Here is a 21748-nt window from a genome sequence, read left to right on the forward strand (position 1 = left end):
GTTTACGTTTCAAGTTTTTTTAACAATCCTTCCTTATTTTCAAAAAGTTTGATAAATGGTATAATAGCCTAACTGAAACAGGGATAGAAAAAATGCGTCATTCATTCAAGTGCATCACTTCACATATTATAGTTCAAGAAACTTTAAGGTAGGAAATCCGCACTTAGAATAGCTCCGATTTCAAGGAGACTAATGCTGTATCCGTGAATATTTTACAGTTCAAGTACCTGCTGACCGCAGAAACTGGAAAGTTCTATAATCGGGTCGTGTCACGAACTGGGCCATGGCCATGAACGTATCAGTCATGCGCGATTGTGAAACGGTGCTATAACAAGTATAGAGGCTGGAATCGTTCGTAAACCCCTCAAGGAAAAATTATTACTCTCATTACGGAGGTAGCAGCTTCGAATAAAGCGTACATTTCAATAACCTTCTCTTTCAAGAATGAAGTTAGTCTCATTTTATCCACCATCACTTAATACATTATAAAATATAGTTTTCTGAGAATTGTAAATTTCAATTATTTGCAATGGTCATCTGGGAGAGATGGTGATAATGCCAGTGAAAAGAGTCCAGTGTCCAGAGCCGAAATTTTCCCCGCATTTGCTCTTAATGGATTAAGGGGAAACCCCCACCCCCAAAAACCTCAACCAGTTAACTTGTCCCAACCAGGATTTGAACCCGGGCCCGCTCGTTGCACGGTCAGACATGCTGTTACTCAACAGCGGTGGACTCCTTTTAAGAAAGAGCGACCCTCTGATTAGTTGTCTTTGGGACGATTCTTCTTTGCTGAAAGCTTTAAGAGACTTGCAGAGAAACCGAAAGAAAGAAAAAAAAACAATGAATTCATGTATGTCGATGGGTTAGAGCACACATATATTGTATGCCCATTTCTGATCAAAACTGAGATATGTTGATATACTGATAGAACAGTCTAGCATATACAGTCACGAAGCTCAATACGTAGGAAATATGCATCCATAGATAGTTGCTAACCACTAGGATCGCTTCTATCGCCTCATCACAGACAATGCGAAATATTACCTACACAGTCTATCGTTCCCAGTATCCTCATCAACTCAAGCTTCGTGACTGTATATACTAGACTGTGCTGACAGTATGAGGCTAAACATAAGTATTTTATTTAATGTATGGAGTATTATTAACACAAATATTATATTTTGCTGCATTATTTCTGCAAGATATATGCAACAGGAAACGCTTCTTACAAGGTTCCCGAAAGTTGGCTATACCGCTTCATTTGTAAATTTACGCAATACATTCAGCAAGAAAATAGTCTGTATCGAGTTGCAATAAATAATAATTATGTTTTGTTCATAAAAAAATAGCGACTCAATCTTTTACTAAACGAGTATGTTCTATGTGTAGCATTCCCGATTTGTGGGGGACAAAGCAGACGTTTCAGATGTTTTATAGCGGTACTCCCGTTTCCTTCTACAATTCCATCAACACCATTTCATCTCTACTTCCCCTCTTTCAACATCATCTCAGTTTCTTTCCCCCAATTACGGGCTTGTGATCAATGCAGTCGGCTGCGAACCGTCACCGAACTTGGGATCATTAGTTGCTGGTACTGTGGATTTTCTCCTGTGCTCATGGTACCTCGTGGGATTGGGGTGAGGAACTGTGGTGACCATGCCTACGTGGAATGGTAAAGTAATTCTGAACTGTAGGGGGGAGTTCGGGGGTGGGCCACAGAGGAAACTGTAGAACAGTAGGTTCTTAGGGCATGCACATCATTCCACCCCGGGTAGCACAATGGGGCCACACAGACTGTCACCCTGTGAGGACATTCCCAGATCGTGCTCTTCTCCTTAAAGGGGAATTGGCCCATAGAAACTGAATATGAATAAAATTCATCTTCAGTTTAGGAGATATCGCCGCAAAGGGATAGCATACCTGAAACCACTTTTTCCTTTGAGGGATACGGATATTTATTTTCATGAAAATATGGATATCAATCATTGAATTTTCGCAATAATTTCTCTTTATCACAGCTAAATTACAGACTGGTTCATATGTCAATATTACGCCTACATAGTTGTTCATTAAAGGGAACTGCTTGAGGTCTATCGTTGTCACTACACTACAGAGTTCGATACACGTCCAGGATTTGTTCAAAATTCTGAGTAACATCGCTGATATTACGGTTGAGAAGGAGGCTCTCACAGCAGCTCGTAGTTCATCATTAGTTTCATAGCGATTGGAAGCCACTGTCTCTATGATATCATCCCACGGGATGTTGTCCGGTCAAATGGGAATTCGTGGACGTCATGGTAATTGTGACGGTGGTGTTAAAACTCCACGGCCAAACTACCTCCCTGGGAGCCAAATGAGCCAGTGCACATTCCTCGTGCTGAAACCAAACCGACCCACAACTCCATTCCAGTCAACTCCAGCACATGAATTGAATTCCTTGATTAATCGATCAATGCGACAATTGTTTTAGAGGCTGCAGAACCAAACGCTAGTTTCACCGAAGCCAACAGTGTTCCTTTTCTTGGAGATGACTTCCGAAATATCACTTGGAATTGGCCATACTTTGTAGCATTGTCTGCCCAGTTACGGTCTTTCGTGAATCCAAACACTCGCAAAAGCGGTCTTCAATCGAGAAGTTACCACTATCAGTATTTGCTTCTTCAATTGAGAAGCTACAATTACCAGTATCTGTTATCTTACGATCGCTGAAGTTCAAGATCCCGTGAGATCGTAAAACTTCGTTATACTACAGCGAGTCATCACTACCAATAGTTCGTATGTTTTGTTCCTATTTTTGCCATAACACGCCAAATGTCTGCCGATTATATTCCAAATATTTCTAAGTTACGTTAAATAACATGTATTTCATAGGGATACAATGACGTAAGGCCCATCCTGTAAGTATTCCACAACTGGTCAATCTTTCATTTCCCCACGTTATGCGATATTTTTCTTCATGGATTTTTCGCCGCATATATCATACAACAAACCATTTCGGCAGCATACCAACTTATAAAAGATGTTACATCTGAATACAGAATATTTGTGTGTGATTTCAATTCTAGTATTAGAAGAGGATGAGGGTATTCGAAACAGTAACCAACGTAAAGAGCTTTTCCGTCCATATGATGTTAAGTAAAAGAAAAACTTAGGAATATTGAAATATACATAGAGAATTAATGGATCGCCGCCTCACTAATCCCATCAACTGTTCGTCATTCGTAGCAAATATGTTTTATATTCATAGTGTCAATGTGCTTGGTCGTATCTGAACTTGAAGGCCCATTTATACTGAGCGTATTGCTTCCTTCCGTCACGTTCCTACACGTAGATGGTATCAAACAAATATTCTTGCCCAGAATGACGTACGGTGGCAGATCGTGCAGCATCGTGCATGATCGAATACACTACGCTGCGTATGAATACTCTCACAAACGACGTACTGAACAATATAATTGTCGTGTGTGAAACGCTGCGTGTCGTAAACGATTCATGCACGACAATAGGAACAGACTTTAATACTCCATTAAGCTTCTGTTATTTAAGCGATAAAAAAAATCTGAACGAATTAAGTCAACTATTCCCCCCATTCGGATGTCCGGGAGAGGGATGCTGGGGAAGGACACATTATGAAGCAATCCAACAGAGAGAAGAAAAGAAGATTGAGGATTGGAACGTGGAATTTATGTACTCTTCTGCAAGCAGGCAATTTGGAAAACTTGAAGAAATGAGAAGAAACAAAGTGAATATGATAGGAATATCAGAAGTGAGGTGGGAAAATAGTGGTGAGATGGTGAGTGATGAATTTAAGTTGTTCCGTTCAAATGGTGAGTACAAAGGAAGTCATGGTGTTAGTGTAATACTGGGACCACGTGTGAAAGATAAACTGATATCAGTGCGTTATGTAGATGACCAGATGATAATGGTGAGACTACAAGGGAAGAAAATGGACTTGGTGCTAGTGCAAGTTTATATGCCACACAGTGCATTAGCAGACGAGGAAGTGGAAGAAAGCTATGACAAGATAGAAGAGACAGTTGAGAATGAAAAAAAGGGAGCATGCGTAATCCTAATGGCCGACTGGAACGCAGTTGTCGGACAAGTTGGAAGAAAAGTTGGAAAATATGGATTGGGAAAAATAAATGATAGAGGAGAATATTTAGTGAATTTATGTAAAGAAATGCAATGATTGTGGAAAATACATTAATCCAACAACATTAAACGAAGAAGATACGCATGGACGTGCCCAAGGGACGAAAGCAGATATCAGATAGACTATATACTGGTAGAGGAAAAATTTCGAAATTGCTTAAAAAATGCAAGCGTATATTTACTCAGATCATGTCTTATGATAGGCGAAGTAGATATTCGTCTGAAGAAAATAAGAGGAAGACAGGTGACGAAATTGAACATTGAGAAATTGAAGAACGAAGAGAAATGAAGAACATATGTTGCAAATTTTCAAGAGAAATCCCATACATTAGAATCCATACATGAGAATAGACATGAGTACTGGACTCATTTAAAAAGCTGCATGTACAGACAACAGCAGAAGAAACAATAGGATACACGGAAGGTGTGATAATTGAGAAACCTTGGATAACAGGGAAAATGTCCGAGAAGATGAAGGAAAGGAAAGAATGGAAAAACGTCAACACAGAAGAAGGTAGGAGAAGTACAGGAAACTAAACAACGAACTAAGAAGAGAAAATGATAGAGCAAAGGAAGACTGGTTGAAAGAGAAATGTGAAAAAATAGAGAATCTAGAGAGGGAAGGAAGATATGATTTGCTGCTGATGTGGCGGTATTAGAAAGGAGATGATACTAAGGGATATGTTACTGGAGCTAAATGACAGCTGTGGGCAGTATGGGGTGAAGATCAATGCAAATAAAACGAAGACCATGGCCACAGGAAAAAATAAAGAAGATAAACTTGTGAATTCTAAATGAGACAGTAGAGCAAGTGGACAGCTTCAAATACTTTGGGTGCATTAACATGAGCTGCTGCCGGGAAGTCGAAAGAGGATAGCAATGGAAAAGGAAGCTTTTACTAGCAACAGGAGCATCTTTGTGGGCCTCTGGAAAAATAACTGAGGAATAGATAGTGAAGTGCTTTGTATGGAGTGAGACATTGTATGGGGCAGAAAAATAGACATTACGACGAAGTGAAGAGAAGCGAATATAAGCATTAGAAATGTGGATATGGAGAAGAATGGAACGTGTGAAATGGACAGACAGAATAAAAAATGAAGCTGTCTTGGAAAGAGTGGATGAAGAAAGAATTATGCTGAAACTGATCAGGAAGAGCGAAAGGAATTGGTTGGGTCACTGGCTGAGAAGAACCTGCTTACTGAATGATGCACTGGAAGAAATGGTGAACGAGAGAAGAGTTCGGGACAGAAAAAGTTATCAGATGATAGACGACATTAAGATATATGGATTATATGAGGAGACAAACAGGAAGGCATAGAAAGAAAAGATTGGAGAAAATTGGATTTACAGTGAAAAACCTCCCCTTGGGCAGAACAATGAATGAATGAATGAATGAATGAATGAATGAATATGCCCGTTAAGTTTAATCAACGTACCAGGGATAAAATCTCTTGCAAATAACTTATTTATACCTACAATCCGCAACAGTGAATTTTTATGTAGCTCGATGAAACTTTCGTACAGTAATATTTTCATAACGTGTCCAAATGATAAGCGTATCGTGTTTTCTGTAACCGTCACATTTTCAGGCACGAATTACAATGGTAATCAAAACTGTATCGTACTGAGAAATGAATATTTACAACTGTATTAACCAATGAACTCTTTGGTAGTCCTGTGCAAAAGCAATGCTTGGAATGTTCTGACGCACCAAAATGAAAACTTCATGGCAACTTACAAAAAATTTCCAATGACATAAAACGGGCTGTCTCTAGCAAATGTGAATGCCGTAACAAGTTAAAAGGATGAAACATCTTCCCAGAAATAATTTGTAGATCTCGTCCGAAGATTTTGTCTTCGAATGGCACATCCGTTTCCCTTATATATCTGTTGACGACATTACAAGTCAGAAGAAAATTGTTGCCGCTTTCATTGTATGCGTTGAGTTCACAATTTGTTGCACGTGTCGTACTATTGCCAGCTGGGGATCTACAGAACCATCGCAATACCTGTAAGACCTACTGTCCATTCTCAATTACGAATTCTGTATATTACAAAACACTACAGCTTCAGGTACAATGAACAGCATCACTTGTGGATGAATGCAGCGAACAGGCTTATGTACTACATATAATTGCGGTAATTAAATGCAACATTATTTCCTGCACATTAAAGGGAAACAGAATCCGTGGTTTGGAATTTTCCTGCTTTAAGGATATGAGAAATATATAAATATCCATTATGTAAAACTCCAAGTGTAATGTGAAAATGACCAAGATAATTCATTGTCATAATCATTATGTTCTTAAAGTTCCAGACGTTGTTGAAGTCGAGGTATTCCTGTTGGCTATTTATTCTATGGAGAATATTTTTTTCCAGAAACTAAAATGGTTTCAACGTGCCGGGAAAATGTTTATTATTTTATTGGATTTTTTCATTTTTCCCTGTAGTTTACCACTGCCTTCTTCAACGGTGGATAGCAGAAACGGTGATACTCTGATGGCAAGTTTCACCCACCCACTGACGAATATCGAAAGTTAAACTACTGTCAACGAGCTTAAAATTAATTTCATCGACGTTTGCAATCTACGACTGTCGTCATATCAATCGTCAGATTGGAAGGGGAATTTTGTTGCAACAATAGTAACAATGTTTTATTTGAAGACGCTTTTAACTGCAGAGGCTATTCTGCGTCGAAATTCAACATGAGAGAACTGGTGGGCAATTTTTGCCTGGAGCTTGTATTAGGGACAATATTTATATACGTGCTTTAAATCTACGACCCGAGGTCCATAATTTTACTTCTCTCTCGGAAGATAGTCATGTTATGGATTTTATCGCCCTCGTCCAGATTTCAATTCGCGAACTTCTTATCCGACAGCCAGCATAACCGCCGGACCACCGAGGACAACATTGTATACCGAGACCTATCTACCTAAATATTTCGAGTAGCTATGCAACATTTTCTTCCCTATAAATATTGTCCTGGATTTTCCTGAAAATATGGCAATCCTCTCAAGCTACATTGTTTTAGATAACTTAAGAATTTAATTTCGAACACGTGTATTTTTAAATACCGTTTTTTAGAGTCTGTAAACTGTACATTACGGTTGGTATGGCGGTGACGTTATAAACTACTTCTTTGTTCCTAGATGCGTCTTTTCTTTAGATATTACTTTAAGTTTTCCATGGTAGTAATTAAATTCGATTAATTTTCATTCACTATTTTTTATAAAAAAAAACACAAAAAAAACACACAGACACAGACACAGACACACACACTCACTCTCTCTCTCTCTATTAACAACCCTACATACGTAATTTCGTTGCTCGTTTAGCGGTCACAAAGGTTAAGATCAACGTATTAATAACTTTTTCGCTTTATTTGTACAGAACTACAGGCGAGATAACGGTCGGATCTTCCCAATAAACGCACGCTACGACTGGTTTTGTCGGTAAACTGTATACGCTGCGCACTGTAGTATTTGCAACCCACGCTGAGTTGCTTCTATAGTTTTTCAGAATTTTCTACAAAAATGTGATTCTCGCATTCAGAAAGGTGGACATCATTTTCGACGTATGCTTCGATAAAAGATATCAATGTGATGTATTCTTACTACCTCTTACCGGCGCAATATTTGTACGGGACAATATAGACCTAAATCACCGCCATTCACCGCCGATTCACTTTCCTCCAGTGCGAGAGAACGGTCGGATCTCCCCAGTAAACGCAATGCAGAGAAACAAATACGGAACCTCTTTGCAAAACTCTACACAAACAAAACATTATACTAAATACATTAGTTTTCACACTTACAAAGTATCACTGTTAGTGTTACACTTACAAGAAAAAAGAGAGAGAGGAAATCTGGGAAATAAAGAGGAATACGATTCACACAGAGAAAGAAAGATACTTCTTAATCTAACGAAAAAGAAAAATTACGAGCTTTAAGTGATCCTATAATCGTGATTGCTAATTCTGATTTTCAGGCAGTAGTATCCACTTGAATACAAGAAGGCTCTTATTTACAAAACGAAATATATCTTCAATTTTACAGTTTATGAGGTAGTAAAAAGGAAAGGACATGGCTTTGTATGTTATCGGAGTATTGGTAAGCCCAGGACAAGTGAAATAGAAATTGTTTACAAAGTTTATCGTCAACATTCCACCCGATTGTAAGACTCTTAATCTAGTGCAATTGTTGTGCTGGACAAAATCGGAATATGATTGTGGCAATTATTTATGTGTAGTGCAACATCATCTGCAATTGCAGGAGATTAACTTAAGATCCTCCAGCGTGTGCACACATGCACGCACACACAGAGTGAGAGAGACTCTTGCATACTACTAAGTTATATTAAGTGCTTGTGAACACGCTAAAGTTTATTAGCCCAACAACTGAGCTAATATGTTTCGCCTGGGTAAAAGAGAAAGAAGACTCTCTGAACTAAGCCAGATTTTTGTAGAAGATTCTGTAATGAATTCCAGATATTCTAAATCAGGCCTGCACAAGGTTTCCGCTCTCCGAGCTGGCTCACAGCTCATGAGAGGAATGCAGATATTAGCTGCGCTCTGTATAAGGATGGACTGGAAGAAGGGGTGGATCTCGTACAAAATAAACACAAAAGGAAGTACTATCAGTTTTGTGTGTAAAATTGTTCAGTTTTGTGTGTAAAATTGTAGTGTACTTTGTAAATTTGTAGTGTTTTTTGTAACGCAGTTTTACTCCTGGTTGAGTGTTAGAGAAGGCCGTATGGCCTTAACTCTGCCAAGTTAAATAAATTATTATTATTATTATTATTATTATTATTATTACTATTATTATTATTATTATTATTATCATCATTATTACGCGTGCTTATGAAATGAATTCCCGTTCAGTGTTTGCAAAACTATCTTAGACTATTATTAATTAATAAAGAAATATTTATTTTACAGAAATAATAGAAATTCTATAGCTACTTAAATTTAAAATATCATTTTGTTATATTTTTATTTATCAGTGCATCAAAACGGGGTTTTATGCTGTAGGCAGCTGAAAGGAACAGTATCCTACTGATCATAATGAAACATCAGTTACAGAAGTTCGATGCCTGCTTTTATTAACCCTTTCCAGCCCAATGATTCCATATGGCATCATACATTTTACCTGCTCTGAGAATGCATGTAAAATGCCAAATGACTCCATATGTTATCATAGCCATATTCTTAGTTATTTTTAAGATAGCTGGCACCCCTGAAATCCCGAAACAAAACACTATCGGGCAGCGTTTCTCCTTCATGTCAAAACATTGTTTTTAATTTTCAATTTAATTTGGGCTGGAAAGGGTTAAAGTTAATTATAGAAAACAGTTGCTCACAAATATAAATGTTGAACCAAACATAGCAATCATTTTCACAGCCACCCTGTGTAGTCGTGGATATTGCTAATGTTTAGTCTTGTAAAACTCAACCAGACTAGTAGTATTATTCAAACGATCTTTAGCCCTTAGGGCACATTGAAGATCAATAAGTTCGAGCTGTAAAACGTTAAATGTTACGTTCCGTCTTTTAGATTCCTCCATACTGTACTGTAGCAGTAGGTAAGCAACGTGAAACAGTTACTGAGAATAGGCCTACATACTGCACTCCACTAGATAACTGAGTGGTCGTTTCCCTCTTCTCTACCTACAGCAAGTCTATGTCATTCTGACGTATCTTCCTCTCCGTTTCGGCGAGCGGTAAACACCGCTCTCCCTCTCCGAAGGAGCGCGCGCGCTCGTTGAACGCTGTTTGTGCAGGCCTGTTCTAAATCAATTATTGACTACGTAAGAGTAAATGACAAAGAGGCCTCTCCACAGAAAACTCTCGCATTTTTTTAGGGCACGACACGTCGTATTCTGATCATTATGTAGTGCTCTAAAAAGGTTCGTCTATTAAAAAGGTGAGGAGAAATCTTAAAAATCTAAAAAAGTGATAATCTACAAAACAAAAACAACGATCTTGAAAGCTCTAGTGTTTCTGTCATATTCGAAAGTGAATTCTGGTACTCATTCTAATGTTATTTGAATTCTGTGCAGGAGGTAAGCTCTGGCGGAAGTTAGTATCCCCTTAAGAAATTTATCTTTCACGGAAGTGCGAGAAAGTATTATATGATGCTTTTATAAAAGAAAAACTGCTTAGTCAGTTGATACGGGGCCGTGCGGTTTCCTGAAACGAATAGTTACTAACGATGGTCATGATTCCATCATTTTACTCCTGCCAGGAGCAGTGAAGTATTACACTGAAACACGCCAATTCAACATAGAAGTAAGAAGACTAATTTTCCTGTAAGATCATGTGGTTTCTTAGTTTTGGTACACGTTGGAAATGCTATTGGTGTTATATTTGTATTTTATTCTGAAACAACGTACTACAACTAATGTCTCAAAATTTTCTTCATTTAAGCTCGTGTGTTTATCTGAAGCACGTTCTTGAACACACAAAATGACTTCTAAGTCAAATGGATAATTCTTGTAGCTGTGGTTGCCACATCAGTTGCAAAAGAAGTATTTTTCTGCATAAAACTATGGCTTTAACCCTGAAGATACCTACTGCATATAAAACTAATTTTCGCAAAAAAAAAAAAAAAAATGGACATGTCACATTTCTGCATTTAGAGATTCAACTTCTCAAAATGTTCTTCTTGCAGTTCTAACAGGAGCTACAGCAACACTTAACAACCCGACACAAAGGTATACTAAATTATTGCGTTTGCAAGCATGTTCCTTCTGCCTTCCTTTCTTTCAAAATTTTGACTTCCGACTTGTAATGAGCGAGTTGCTGGAAATTATAGTTTAACAAAGGGAGAGTTTAGTGGAAAGTCCGAAGACTAGTTGTCGGGTAGGATGCCACGTAACCATATTACTGATAGATTTCTTCTCCTTTTTCCTCGATAGACAAATAACGTGGAAATACCAGATTCTACGAAGCAACATCCATAAAAGTCACTATTATGCAAGTTAACATAATATATGCACTAAAGCAAGAAAAAAGACATAATATGCAATATAAAAGTCGAACTATGTGCTATTAAATCTAAAATCTTCAAATTATGCATTATGAATGAATTTAGTCCCAAAAAGGCTAAAACATGCAAACATGCACGAGAAAATCACGTTATTTGGAATCGTTATGTCGTAAAACGAATATTTGTAAAGTTTGAGAAGTGTAACAACCTTATATAAAAACATGCATTTGCACGGAAATCCGGCCTCTATAAATAATACAAATAATATGTTAGACCAAAGATAAAGCAAACTCCCTCTTCCACATGTTATTATCAGTCCCTTCCTTTGATTGTCTGAATGAATATATTTACAACATAAATAAAATTGTTTGTGTTTAACGAGTGTTCCTAACAAGGAAGAAAATCCTTGATTGTCGTAAGAAGGAAAGATAATAGCTCTACACGAAGATTGTTTATGTATTTTTTTATTTTAGTAGGTTATTTTATGACGCTTTATCAACATCTGAGGTTATTTAGCGTCTGAATGAGATGATGATAATACCGGTGAAATGAGTCCGGGGTCCAACACCGAAAGTTACCCAGCATTTGCTCATATTGGGTTGAGGGAAAACCCCGGAAAAAACCTCAACCAGGTAACTTGCCCCGACCGGGAATCGAACACGGGCCACCTGGTTTCGCGGCCAGACGCGCTGACAGTTACTCCACAGGTGTGTATGTTTATGTAAAGTTAAGACAAAAAACACGCTGGGAAATACATAGAAGCACCCCTTCATGCACATGAACTAGGATGGTAGCACGTGGCTATCCCACCCCTCCCGAAATTTAATAATAGTAATAATAATAATAATAATAATAATAATAATAATAATAATAATAAATTTCGGTTTCCAATTTGATGAAAAATAATATAGACAGTAAATTCCATATCTAATTACACTATTATTATTATTATTATTATTATTATTATTATTATTATTATTATTATTATTATCATCATCATCATCATCATCGAAAAATGCACGCTCAGTAATTTCTGCACTGATTATACCATGGATTTTATGTGACCTGATTTGTCAACATACTGGAAGTTTCGCCGATAGTGTGAAAAGCTTTTAATTTTTAAAAAGTTCAATTTTAATCGATTATTTATAACTGCTTTTTTAAGACTGGACATGACATTATCGCTGCTATCGGAAAACAACTGAATGTCACATAGCGTGGTAGGCTTGTTGCTATGGTAACAACGTTTGAGTTGCCAAAGTTACAGTTTCTACGTGGTGAGTGCCCGTGAGATCTCTTGATATTTGTTGTGCAAACAATGTCAGCATTGATAAGTTTCGTCTTTCATTCTCTGTCGATTTTTATATCGTTTTTTTACTTTCGCGTGAATTGTCAATTAATGTTTTAACGTCAATTGCTAGCTCCCATCAGCTGACAGCGTAGCAATCCATGTTGGCAACATAGCGCCGTAGTTCAGCAGCTTAACTGTCATGTCCAATCTTTATAAAAAAAAAAAAAAAAAAAAAAAAAAAAAAAAAAAAAAAACATGTATAGTGACGCTGCATCAGTGTTTAAAGTGGGCCGGTATGAGCCAGGTACAGTGTTAGAAAAAAGAAATTGGCCGCCTAATTTTACAGAGTTCCAGATCCAACGCATTGTGCATGTACAGTAAACAGAGCGCCTGTATATATGTATGTATGTGTGTATATATATATATATATATGCTTGTGGACAGTCTTGCAAAAGCCATCAAGACTCGCCGACTCGGTCCATTACTTTTCTCTGGTACTGTACACATACGAAATCTGGGAAACAAGCCGGTACGGCATACCGTTAAGAAGATGGATGTAACGTGAAGTTTTTTTTTAAGTTTATTATTTAACGATGCTGTATCATCTACGAGGTTATTTAGCGTCGATGAGATTGGTGGTAGCGAGATGGTATTTGGCGAGATGAGCCCGAGGATTCGACATAGATCACGTGGCATTCACCTTACGGTTGGGGAAAACCTCGGGGAAAACCCAACCAGGTAATCAGCTCAAGCGGGGATCGAACTCGCGCCCGAGCGCAACTTCAGACCGGCAGGCAAACGCCTTAACCGACTGAGCCACGCCGGTGGCTTGAAACGTGAATTTAATGCATTTATATATAAGGTCATCATCCAACCGAATCCAAAACCGGTTATTTTATTTTGTTTACATTTAACTACATATTATGAATATTATAAAGACTCCTTTATGTATTAGTTTCAACAACGTTAAAACAGATTTATTCTCTATAAGCCTCAGCCTATTTTAGATTGGTGCGAGACACGTGTGAGATCAGTATGGGCCGTATTCATAGACATTTTTAGCGCGGGCTTCCGGTGGATGATAAGCGAAACTAACGTTTTTCATATTCATAAACCAATGTTACTGATATGAATAATTCGTCCCTCCTCTGGCAAAATCGGGGCTAGTTTAGCACGCTCGTAGCGGGGCTAGCGAAATGTCTATGAATGGCGCCCTATGTGTTTCAAATTGAATTACACTATTGACTACACGATGCGTCCAACAAGTTGTAGCTCGTGTTGTTTCGGGTAACAACGTTAACTGCGAACTACTGTATGAAAAATTTTCTATTAGTGTAATTTTAAAGTTGGTAAAAGTTATTTGTAGTTTTATTAATTTTAAAGTTTTTAATTAGATAGACCCTATTGTTATATCCTAACCCATTTTGAAGATGACTTTTCTAAAGCATTATTGATTCGCTTAAAAATTAATGCACCCATTCTTCCTGTATTCACTAATATTAGCTGCATAGTCGTCTACTTTTAAGCAACTTTTAGCACGGCGCTGTATTATTACATAGTTATCTAGCGTTGCTGGAATTGGTGAGAGCAAAATAGTATTTAACGAAATTAGGCACTAGGGTTCGCCACCTTACAGCAGGTGAAATGCTCGAAAAAAATAAGTCTAAGCCGGAATCGAACTCATGCCCGAGCGCACCTACGAAGCACAAAACAGTCTAATACATATTACCAATACGTCCAAAACAGTGAAATTAAACTGAAATTGTTCGTTTCTTATACATGCTTCCATCACTGGTATTTCCCTTCCCGCTCTCATAGCTTTGGGCATCCCTAAAAGGCGTGGAAGCAAATATCCAGAGAAAGTAGAAACGCTCTACAAACCACATGACGCAACATCACAATAGTGGGGCCGGGCTCTGCGCTACCCGATGTTGAGAATTGTATCGCCTCCACTACACTTCGCACATCACGGGTCAGTCACTTTGCTCAATGAAATAATTGTGCCACTAAGCGTTCTGGTTTTAATCTGCAGACTAAAAGTCAATACCCTTGCTAGTTCAAGGCAATAACAATATTCCTTGGCTTTCCTAACGATAAGGAAATAAAACAATTTTCAACGAAATGTTTAAATCGAATGGTACATACCCATATCAAAGAAAAATGAAAATGGTCAACCTCTTGGTCTAGCACTTCAAACCAGGACGTTTCGGGTTCGATTTCTAACTCTGCACTATTCATTTGCATGTATAGCCTGGATGTTTCTGTTGTTCTAAGGTTTAAGTTAGATATAAACAGAGGCGTTTATTTTTCGCAATCGGCGATAGAACCTAAAGCGTTGATGCACCACTGTATGTACATGGTCATCGTAAGGTGCATTTTCAAATCGCGAAATATTGCGAATTTATTTCATTTTGCGAAATAACAATTTTACTATATACTGTATATAGGGTAAAGGTTGGTAATATTGTAATATTATGACAGTTCTTTTTGAGAATTTTTTATAATTTTACTGAGCAAAAGGAAGATCGGGCGTCAACGTATTAAGCGAATGTTCGTGGACAATTTCTACACAAAACCGGTCCTTCTCTCGCTCAGTCAAATGGTAAAATATTCTCAAAAAGAACTGTCATAATATTACTAGTATCACAGTATCACCAACCTTTACCCTAATTATTTTTAATGAACCCATTTATTAATCAATTAGCAGTACAAATGAAAGAAATGAATAAAACGTGAAGCGAGCTTCATCGCGAAACTGAAACTATGCCAAATCATCCTGTAACACGTACTATTGACCACTTTGATCATAGTGTACTCTCACAATTACATAATACATTTTACTATTGTTGTTTAGTCAACTGTTCGAAGACAGGTCTGAACCTCACAAGTGATACCAAGAAGGCACCACTTATGGAGCAACTAGACCAAGAGATAATGGGGTAGGGTGGCCAGTTTCTTTCTTCTCCATTGCATACATTGTCGACTAGCTACATATTACACTAGCCAGACTTCAGATGTATACAAACAATATTTTACTACTAATAGTAGTAAAAGTATAATCGTAGGGGTAGTAGTAGTAGTAGTAGTACAAAGAAGTGGTACTCGTAGCAAAGTGTGGTAATGTCGGTGGAAAGAGCATAGTAATATTCATAGTGAAGCAGTTGTAGTACAATATATTCCATCAATGCCGTCACGTAAATGTGAACATGATCACATCATTTTCCCACATGTTTTAAGGGGAAAGCACATGTATAGTCTTCCCAAGAAAAAAATGGCAGTTCTCTTGTTCGGGTTAAAATCAAAGTTTTACAGCAAGGTTCACTCCAGGGGCGGCTCGTCCATAAGAGCTGCGGAGCTGCAGCACTCCCTGCTTTGACAGGAAAATAAAAGTAATATTTATTTTAATTTGTAGAAGAATTATTACAGCTTTTATTGGTAAATTGCTTTATATTTCATCTGGCCGGGAATATGTACTATTATCTTATGCATAATCTTTTTGCGCGTCGACTGTATTGGAATTGACACTGCATTCAAAGTCGTCCTGGGATCTGTAGGGTGAGACAGCTCGTAAGCGAGTGTGTCTTGCTTGGTCAGGGGATAGAGAGGTGAAGGGAAGCAGAGGGAAACTGCCGCTGTTTAAAACCCATATTTCGCTGCAGTAGCTTGCAGAGCCAGGCTACAAGGGAAGATCTTTCCTCCCCTCCCATACCGCTATTGTAATACTGCGTCAAATGGATTCTCTATTCTCTTGAAACTTAATGACAAAATTTTTATTTTCTTTTCACATACTTATTGTTGTAGAATCTTATCGAGTTAATATAACGAAATTAATATTCTCTTTTGCCTTATTATTACGTATATATCCAGCCTCCAGCAGAACCTAATATTTGCCTTAAATCAAAATGATTGCACGAGTAGAATCCTTTTGATATAGCACGTAAAATACGAAAGAGACTTCTTTTCCAGTTTTAGAAAATTGTTGACCATCAGTATATCTGAGTGTTGCTTTGGTGTGACGTCTTAGTACCGTAACTTAACCAGTGCAAATTTGCAGGCATGAGTGTGTGTGAATTACAGAATATTAATTTTATTTTTCTCAAATTTCCCTTGTGGAGTAGATTGGTGTAATGAAGTGAAATTAAAGGGTCGTCCGTTAACCGACTTAAATCTTACTCAAGCTTCATCCAGCCGAAATAGTGCATATTATGTAAGGAAGTATAACAATGAAATTTACGCTAAGCATTTGTGGTTACGTGGATGTGAACAAAAAAAAATCTATTTTGTTTTCCTTGCCTCCTCTTCGGTGGTGATGCTGCATGCACTAGGAGTGGTGTGACACATTTAGGACATTTGCCCCTAAAAAGCAAAATGCAGGAATCTTCGCAGCCTCACCTGAAAAATGTTGTTTCATTGGCTATGTTAGGCAAAACTAATAGGCCTATTGCTGTGCAATTAAGTGAAACGAACAGAACTAACATTCTCAAACATGATCAAGAAGTGAGAAAAAATCGTGAAATTATTTTTAAAAAATATTGATTGTATCAAATTTTGTGGCCAATATGAACTTCCCCTTAGGGGACATGATGAAAAAACGATTCGAAGAACCCTGGTGTATTTCGTGGGTTGCTACAGTTCGCGAGTAATCTAAATGGGCCTCTCAAAAATCATTTGGAACATGCCACTGTTGAAAGGTAATTCTAAGACAATTCAGAATGCACTGGTAGATTGAAAGTTGAGTGTCTGCCGATCTGAAATTCAGACTGAAATCGATGGTATTAGTTTTTTTTTAGCGATTAACAAATGATGCCACAGACATCTCCCAACTAAGTCAGGAAGTTTTGGTTTTTCGATATGTAGGGCATTTATTTTTGTCCTATACTTATTAGTAATGGTATCAAGAAGTGATATTTGTATGTACCAAAATCTACTGCAGCTCTCCCAATCCACAAATTCACGAACCGCCACTGGTTCACTCGTTTTAAAAGAAGACGGATATACGACCTCCTAATCGAAAATAATTCATCATCGAGAGTTAACTGAAGCTCGTCACTCGGATGATCTTCGCAACACCGTTTGTGGTCTAGTGGATAAATATCTGGTCTCATATAAAGGAGATTGGGGTTCAGTTCCTGGTGGAAATTCTTTTAGTGTATAATTTTCCATTTCCTATTATTTTTATAACATTTCTTGCTACATAACACATCATGAACACAGGACGGTTTTTAAGAAAAGCTCGAGAATCAAGAGATACTGGTAAAGCATTTTCAAAGGCAGGACAGTGTCCTGAAAAGTATGTGTAGGCTATATTAATACACATTCTCATCAATGCCTGAAAATAGCCCTTTTTGTCTCAGACTTCTTGTAGTCAAGTGGAAAAGGATACTCTAATTTTTAATACTCGGAAGCATATTATTAGATTGACACAGTTTAATAGACAAGTACAATAATTTATAATTACTAACTACAATGCATAACTAGAATTTTCACTATATATTCCAGTCTATAATGAATTAAGGACGGGAATACGGACAAATATTTAAAACGTTCTGGGATTCAAACATGAACATCCACTACTGAAAGACAATGCTTTACCCTCTCAATCTTAATTGTTCTCAGTGTTCATAGCTTAACTTTGCACAGGAGCTTCTATTTATTGCTGTAATGTGTGGTTCTTTGACAACCACATTCAAATAGAGTATCAAACAACACATTCTATATCTCTTTAAAGTTGTGATCAGATTGTACCTGCATTACGAAGGCAGCCTGCATGAGTCGTAACATTTGAATTAAGAGAATTTTGTACTCTTTATGGATGATGCAGGATCATCTACAAGGCGTCATGTATGAAAATCAGAATCAGAGTATTTGCGTTAGGACATTAGACCTTCATAAATTTTATATCAGGAGGAAAGTTCCGTGGGTGCAGCTTATTAAGAAGTTATAATTAAAGATATTATCTCAATTAATTTGAAATAAAAATAAGCATGTATGCCTATATTTCTTTAATTATACGAAAAAACATATTTGACTTGTCCATAAAGTAAATACCTGAAATGGAATTAAGTATCTTCTCTTCAATATCTTAAAGAACTCTTCACACATTAATTATTTGATAAGGTACACTATAGATGTTTTTACAAGAGGTATTGACCTCTGGTCAGAAGCAGCTGTGAGTCAACTTTTGTCTTAGTAATCATATGTCCGATTTCAGTCTTGTTTTATTATCACTATATCATTCATGAACCTTGAAAGTTGTTTAGATTTTAATAAAGTAATCAAATGAAGAACTACATAATTACGTGAAGTTGAAATTTTATAACTTACTATGTCCACTGATGTTTCTAAATGATAGATAATTATACTGGCAGCGAGCTTATAGCTGCCTTAGTAAAATTTGCCTCTGCTTGAAGTTCCACTAGACATTGCTCCGGACTTAAATCCAAGTCCCTGAATGTAAAAGCTAAGGCAGTACCGGTATTTATTTAACTAAGTTTAACTTTCCTCAAGTGTCTTTTTAGAAAACGAAAGAAGTATGTTTCAATAAATTTCCTCATGATTTTATTTCAATGGACAAAAGGAATTATTTTTCGTATTCTTCTACCCATAATTTTGATTAGCAGAAAAGTAGCTTTACTGAATATGTGTTAATGGATTTGGACTTTTATTGTCTACTTAAGATCCCGAAGGGGAAGAGTAGAAAGAAAAGGAGAAATAGTTAGGCTATAATGATTACAGGATTGTATGCATTCTTACACCCACATCTACAGAGTGAACTTAACGTTCTTGTTCTAAGAAGTTTTTTCGAATTATACTGTACGAGATAATTTATAGAACACTGGAAATGGTGAAAACGAAATAATTGCACGATTGTTACAGACAATACTCAACTTTGCAATTGAACAGTTTCTTCATTCTAGTAATTTAGGCTACTTTAAATTAACAATCGGTCGTTTTCACAAAATGACTCATGAAATTTTCGGAATCTGTTTAATAAAATTATTTAATTCGCATTATCCTGGACCTGGGGTATGCCAGATAAAAATAGGCCAACACTTCGTTTTGATGTTCCAAGTTGTAGTTCAAAATATTGCAAATATTTTCTTTCTCTCATTTATCATAATCATGTAGAAACATGAATTTTAAGAGCCGACATCATTAAGCAAATTGAAGCATTTGAGATGTAGCTATACAAGAATCCTTTGGATAGGTCATGTGCACAGAACGCCAGTTATTCTGCAGTATGGTTGGTTTAATGAGCTGCCTGTAACAATGAAGTCATCAACAGTCTCGCCTTACATTTTATGAACGAATACACTGGACCAGTTGTTCCACGAAATACAATTGTGATAACGAACCTTTCCATCTCTCTGCGATATATAATGCCACTTTCGTTTCCAGCTCTGCAATGTAATAGCCTATGTATTGCAATTATCTCTCAGAAAATGCTCAATCTCATATAATGTTGACTTATCTTAATTAGTTTGTGACAATGTGAAAATACTAAACTTTGTTTACATTTAATTCAGTGTCTCAAACACTAATGTGACCAAGTCTACAATGACATTCGGTTCGAATCCCAATCAGACAGTGCAGACTGTTTCCGTGGTTACAGTTTAGGCGACAGAATGACAACATTCTAACTGAACATGTCATGTACATATGCATGTAATTATTTGCACTTATGTCCCTTTCTTCTCTTGGTAACATTATAATAAGTCAACAATTTCAATTAATTAATCTACCGTACCGTACTCAACAACAGAGTAGGCCTATAGCATTTTACACGGAGATTTGGGAAAAAGTAATTCTGCAGTATATTGGTGATTCCGATTTTGACATAGGTTAAACATGATATTATAATGCAGTAAATAAAGATATTCTCATATAAATAAAACAGTGACAGCCATTAATAAACAAGTTAATTTCCAATATTATTTTCAAGTACCACATTCCTTCACAACACTTGAAAATAGAAAACCAAACTTTCCCGCAAATTACGTTCACTAGTCAAATTGGCGTTGATGATAAAAGCATGCTTAAGCTAAAATAAATTGTAATTACCTTTAGAAGAACTCATTTTTGCAGTACAGTTGCGAAGGTGACTGGTTAATGCACACGACTTCTTATTTTAACCTTGCTTCCTCGTTACTAGACAACTACGATCTCCTTCGATCTTACACAAGCCTCTTACACACCAAGTCCTTTGGAATCTATTATCATTCATCATTCTGCCGCTAGGTGGAACCACGATATCCACGTACTTTCATGATGCCGATCGCAACTCGCTACTAGCACAAGTACTGTATCGGTATGGACTACGTAATATCACAGCCTAGTTTATAGTCACGATCTCACGAAGCTAGAGCTGTTGAGGGTGCTAGGAGCAATAGATTATTAGACTGTGCAGGTACTATCACCACAGTCTAGTATATACAGCAGTGGCGTATACTGGTTAAAGGGTTTGGGCTACCGCTGACCCTATTATTACACAAAATATATCTAACAATTACTTTAATTTTAATTACTATGGTAAAACTAATAATACAAAATTATTACATTATGTTATATTATAAACTTTTTCTTTTGTAATTTCCTTGGGCTACCGCCGGTAGCCCGCAAAATACGCCCCTGATATACAGTCACGAAGCTCAATACGTAGGAAATATGAATCCATAGATAGTTGCTAACCACTAGGATCGCCTCATCACAGACAATGCGAAATAGTACCGGCACAGTCTATTGTTCCCAGTACCCTAAAAAACTCAAGCTTCGTGACTGTATATATTAGACTAAGCTTGAGTTGTGATCCTAGTGGTCAGCAACTACCTATGGATGCATATTGACTACGTATTGGGCTTCGTGACTATATACGAGACTGTGGTACTATTTCGCATTGTCTGTGATGAGGCGATAGTAGCGATCCAAGTGGTTAGCAACTATCTGTGGATGCATATTTAATACATATTGACCTTCATAGACTGTTGTGGTAATATGCATTCTCGAGTAAAGATATGAGTGCATGAATCAGATCGCATAAATTTCATATTACAAAGACTGAATTATTGAAATCGCATTTAATAAACTCCTTTTACTACCATTTTCGGCAGAGTTTTTGCTTCTAGATAAATATGTATAATTATCAACTGAAGTGAAAGTGCGTTATGACTAATAAAATGTATTTCCGTGATTATGTCATGTTCCCAGTAAATAATCTAAGCTCGTTCATGACCGACTGGTTAGCCTGTCTTCCACCGTGCACCATGGTAACCCAGGTTAGATCCCCACCTAAGTCAGTGTGTCATGAAGGAATTTATGG

At 37.1% G+C, this 21748-nt stretch overlaps 1 protein-coding gene across 1 annotated transcript in view; it reads right to left on the minus strand.

The window, feature by feature from the left end:
• Zw (glucose-6-phosphate 1-dehydrogenase Zw) overlaps positions 1-20828 on the minus strand; it is a 93825-nt gene extending 72997 nt beyond the window's left edge. Inside the window, exon 1 of the mRNA XM_069836995.1 lies at positions 20494-20828. Within this exon, the coding sequence (XP_069693096.1) occupies positions 20494-20509 (16 nt within the window). The 5' untranslated portion in view covers positions 20510-20828. The remainder of the gene's footprint in view (positions 1-20493) is intronic.
• Between the last annotated feature and the right edge of the window lie 920 nt (positions 20829-21748).

The sequence above is a fragment of the Periplaneta americana genome, chromosome 10 (assembly GCF_040183065.1).
Source record: "Periplaneta americana isolate PAMFEO1 chromosome 10, P.americana_PAMFEO1_priV1, whole genome shotgun sequence".
In the NCBI taxonomy this organism is placed as follows: Eukaryota; Metazoa; Arthropoda; class Insecta; order Blattodea; family Blattidae; genus Periplaneta; species Periplaneta americana.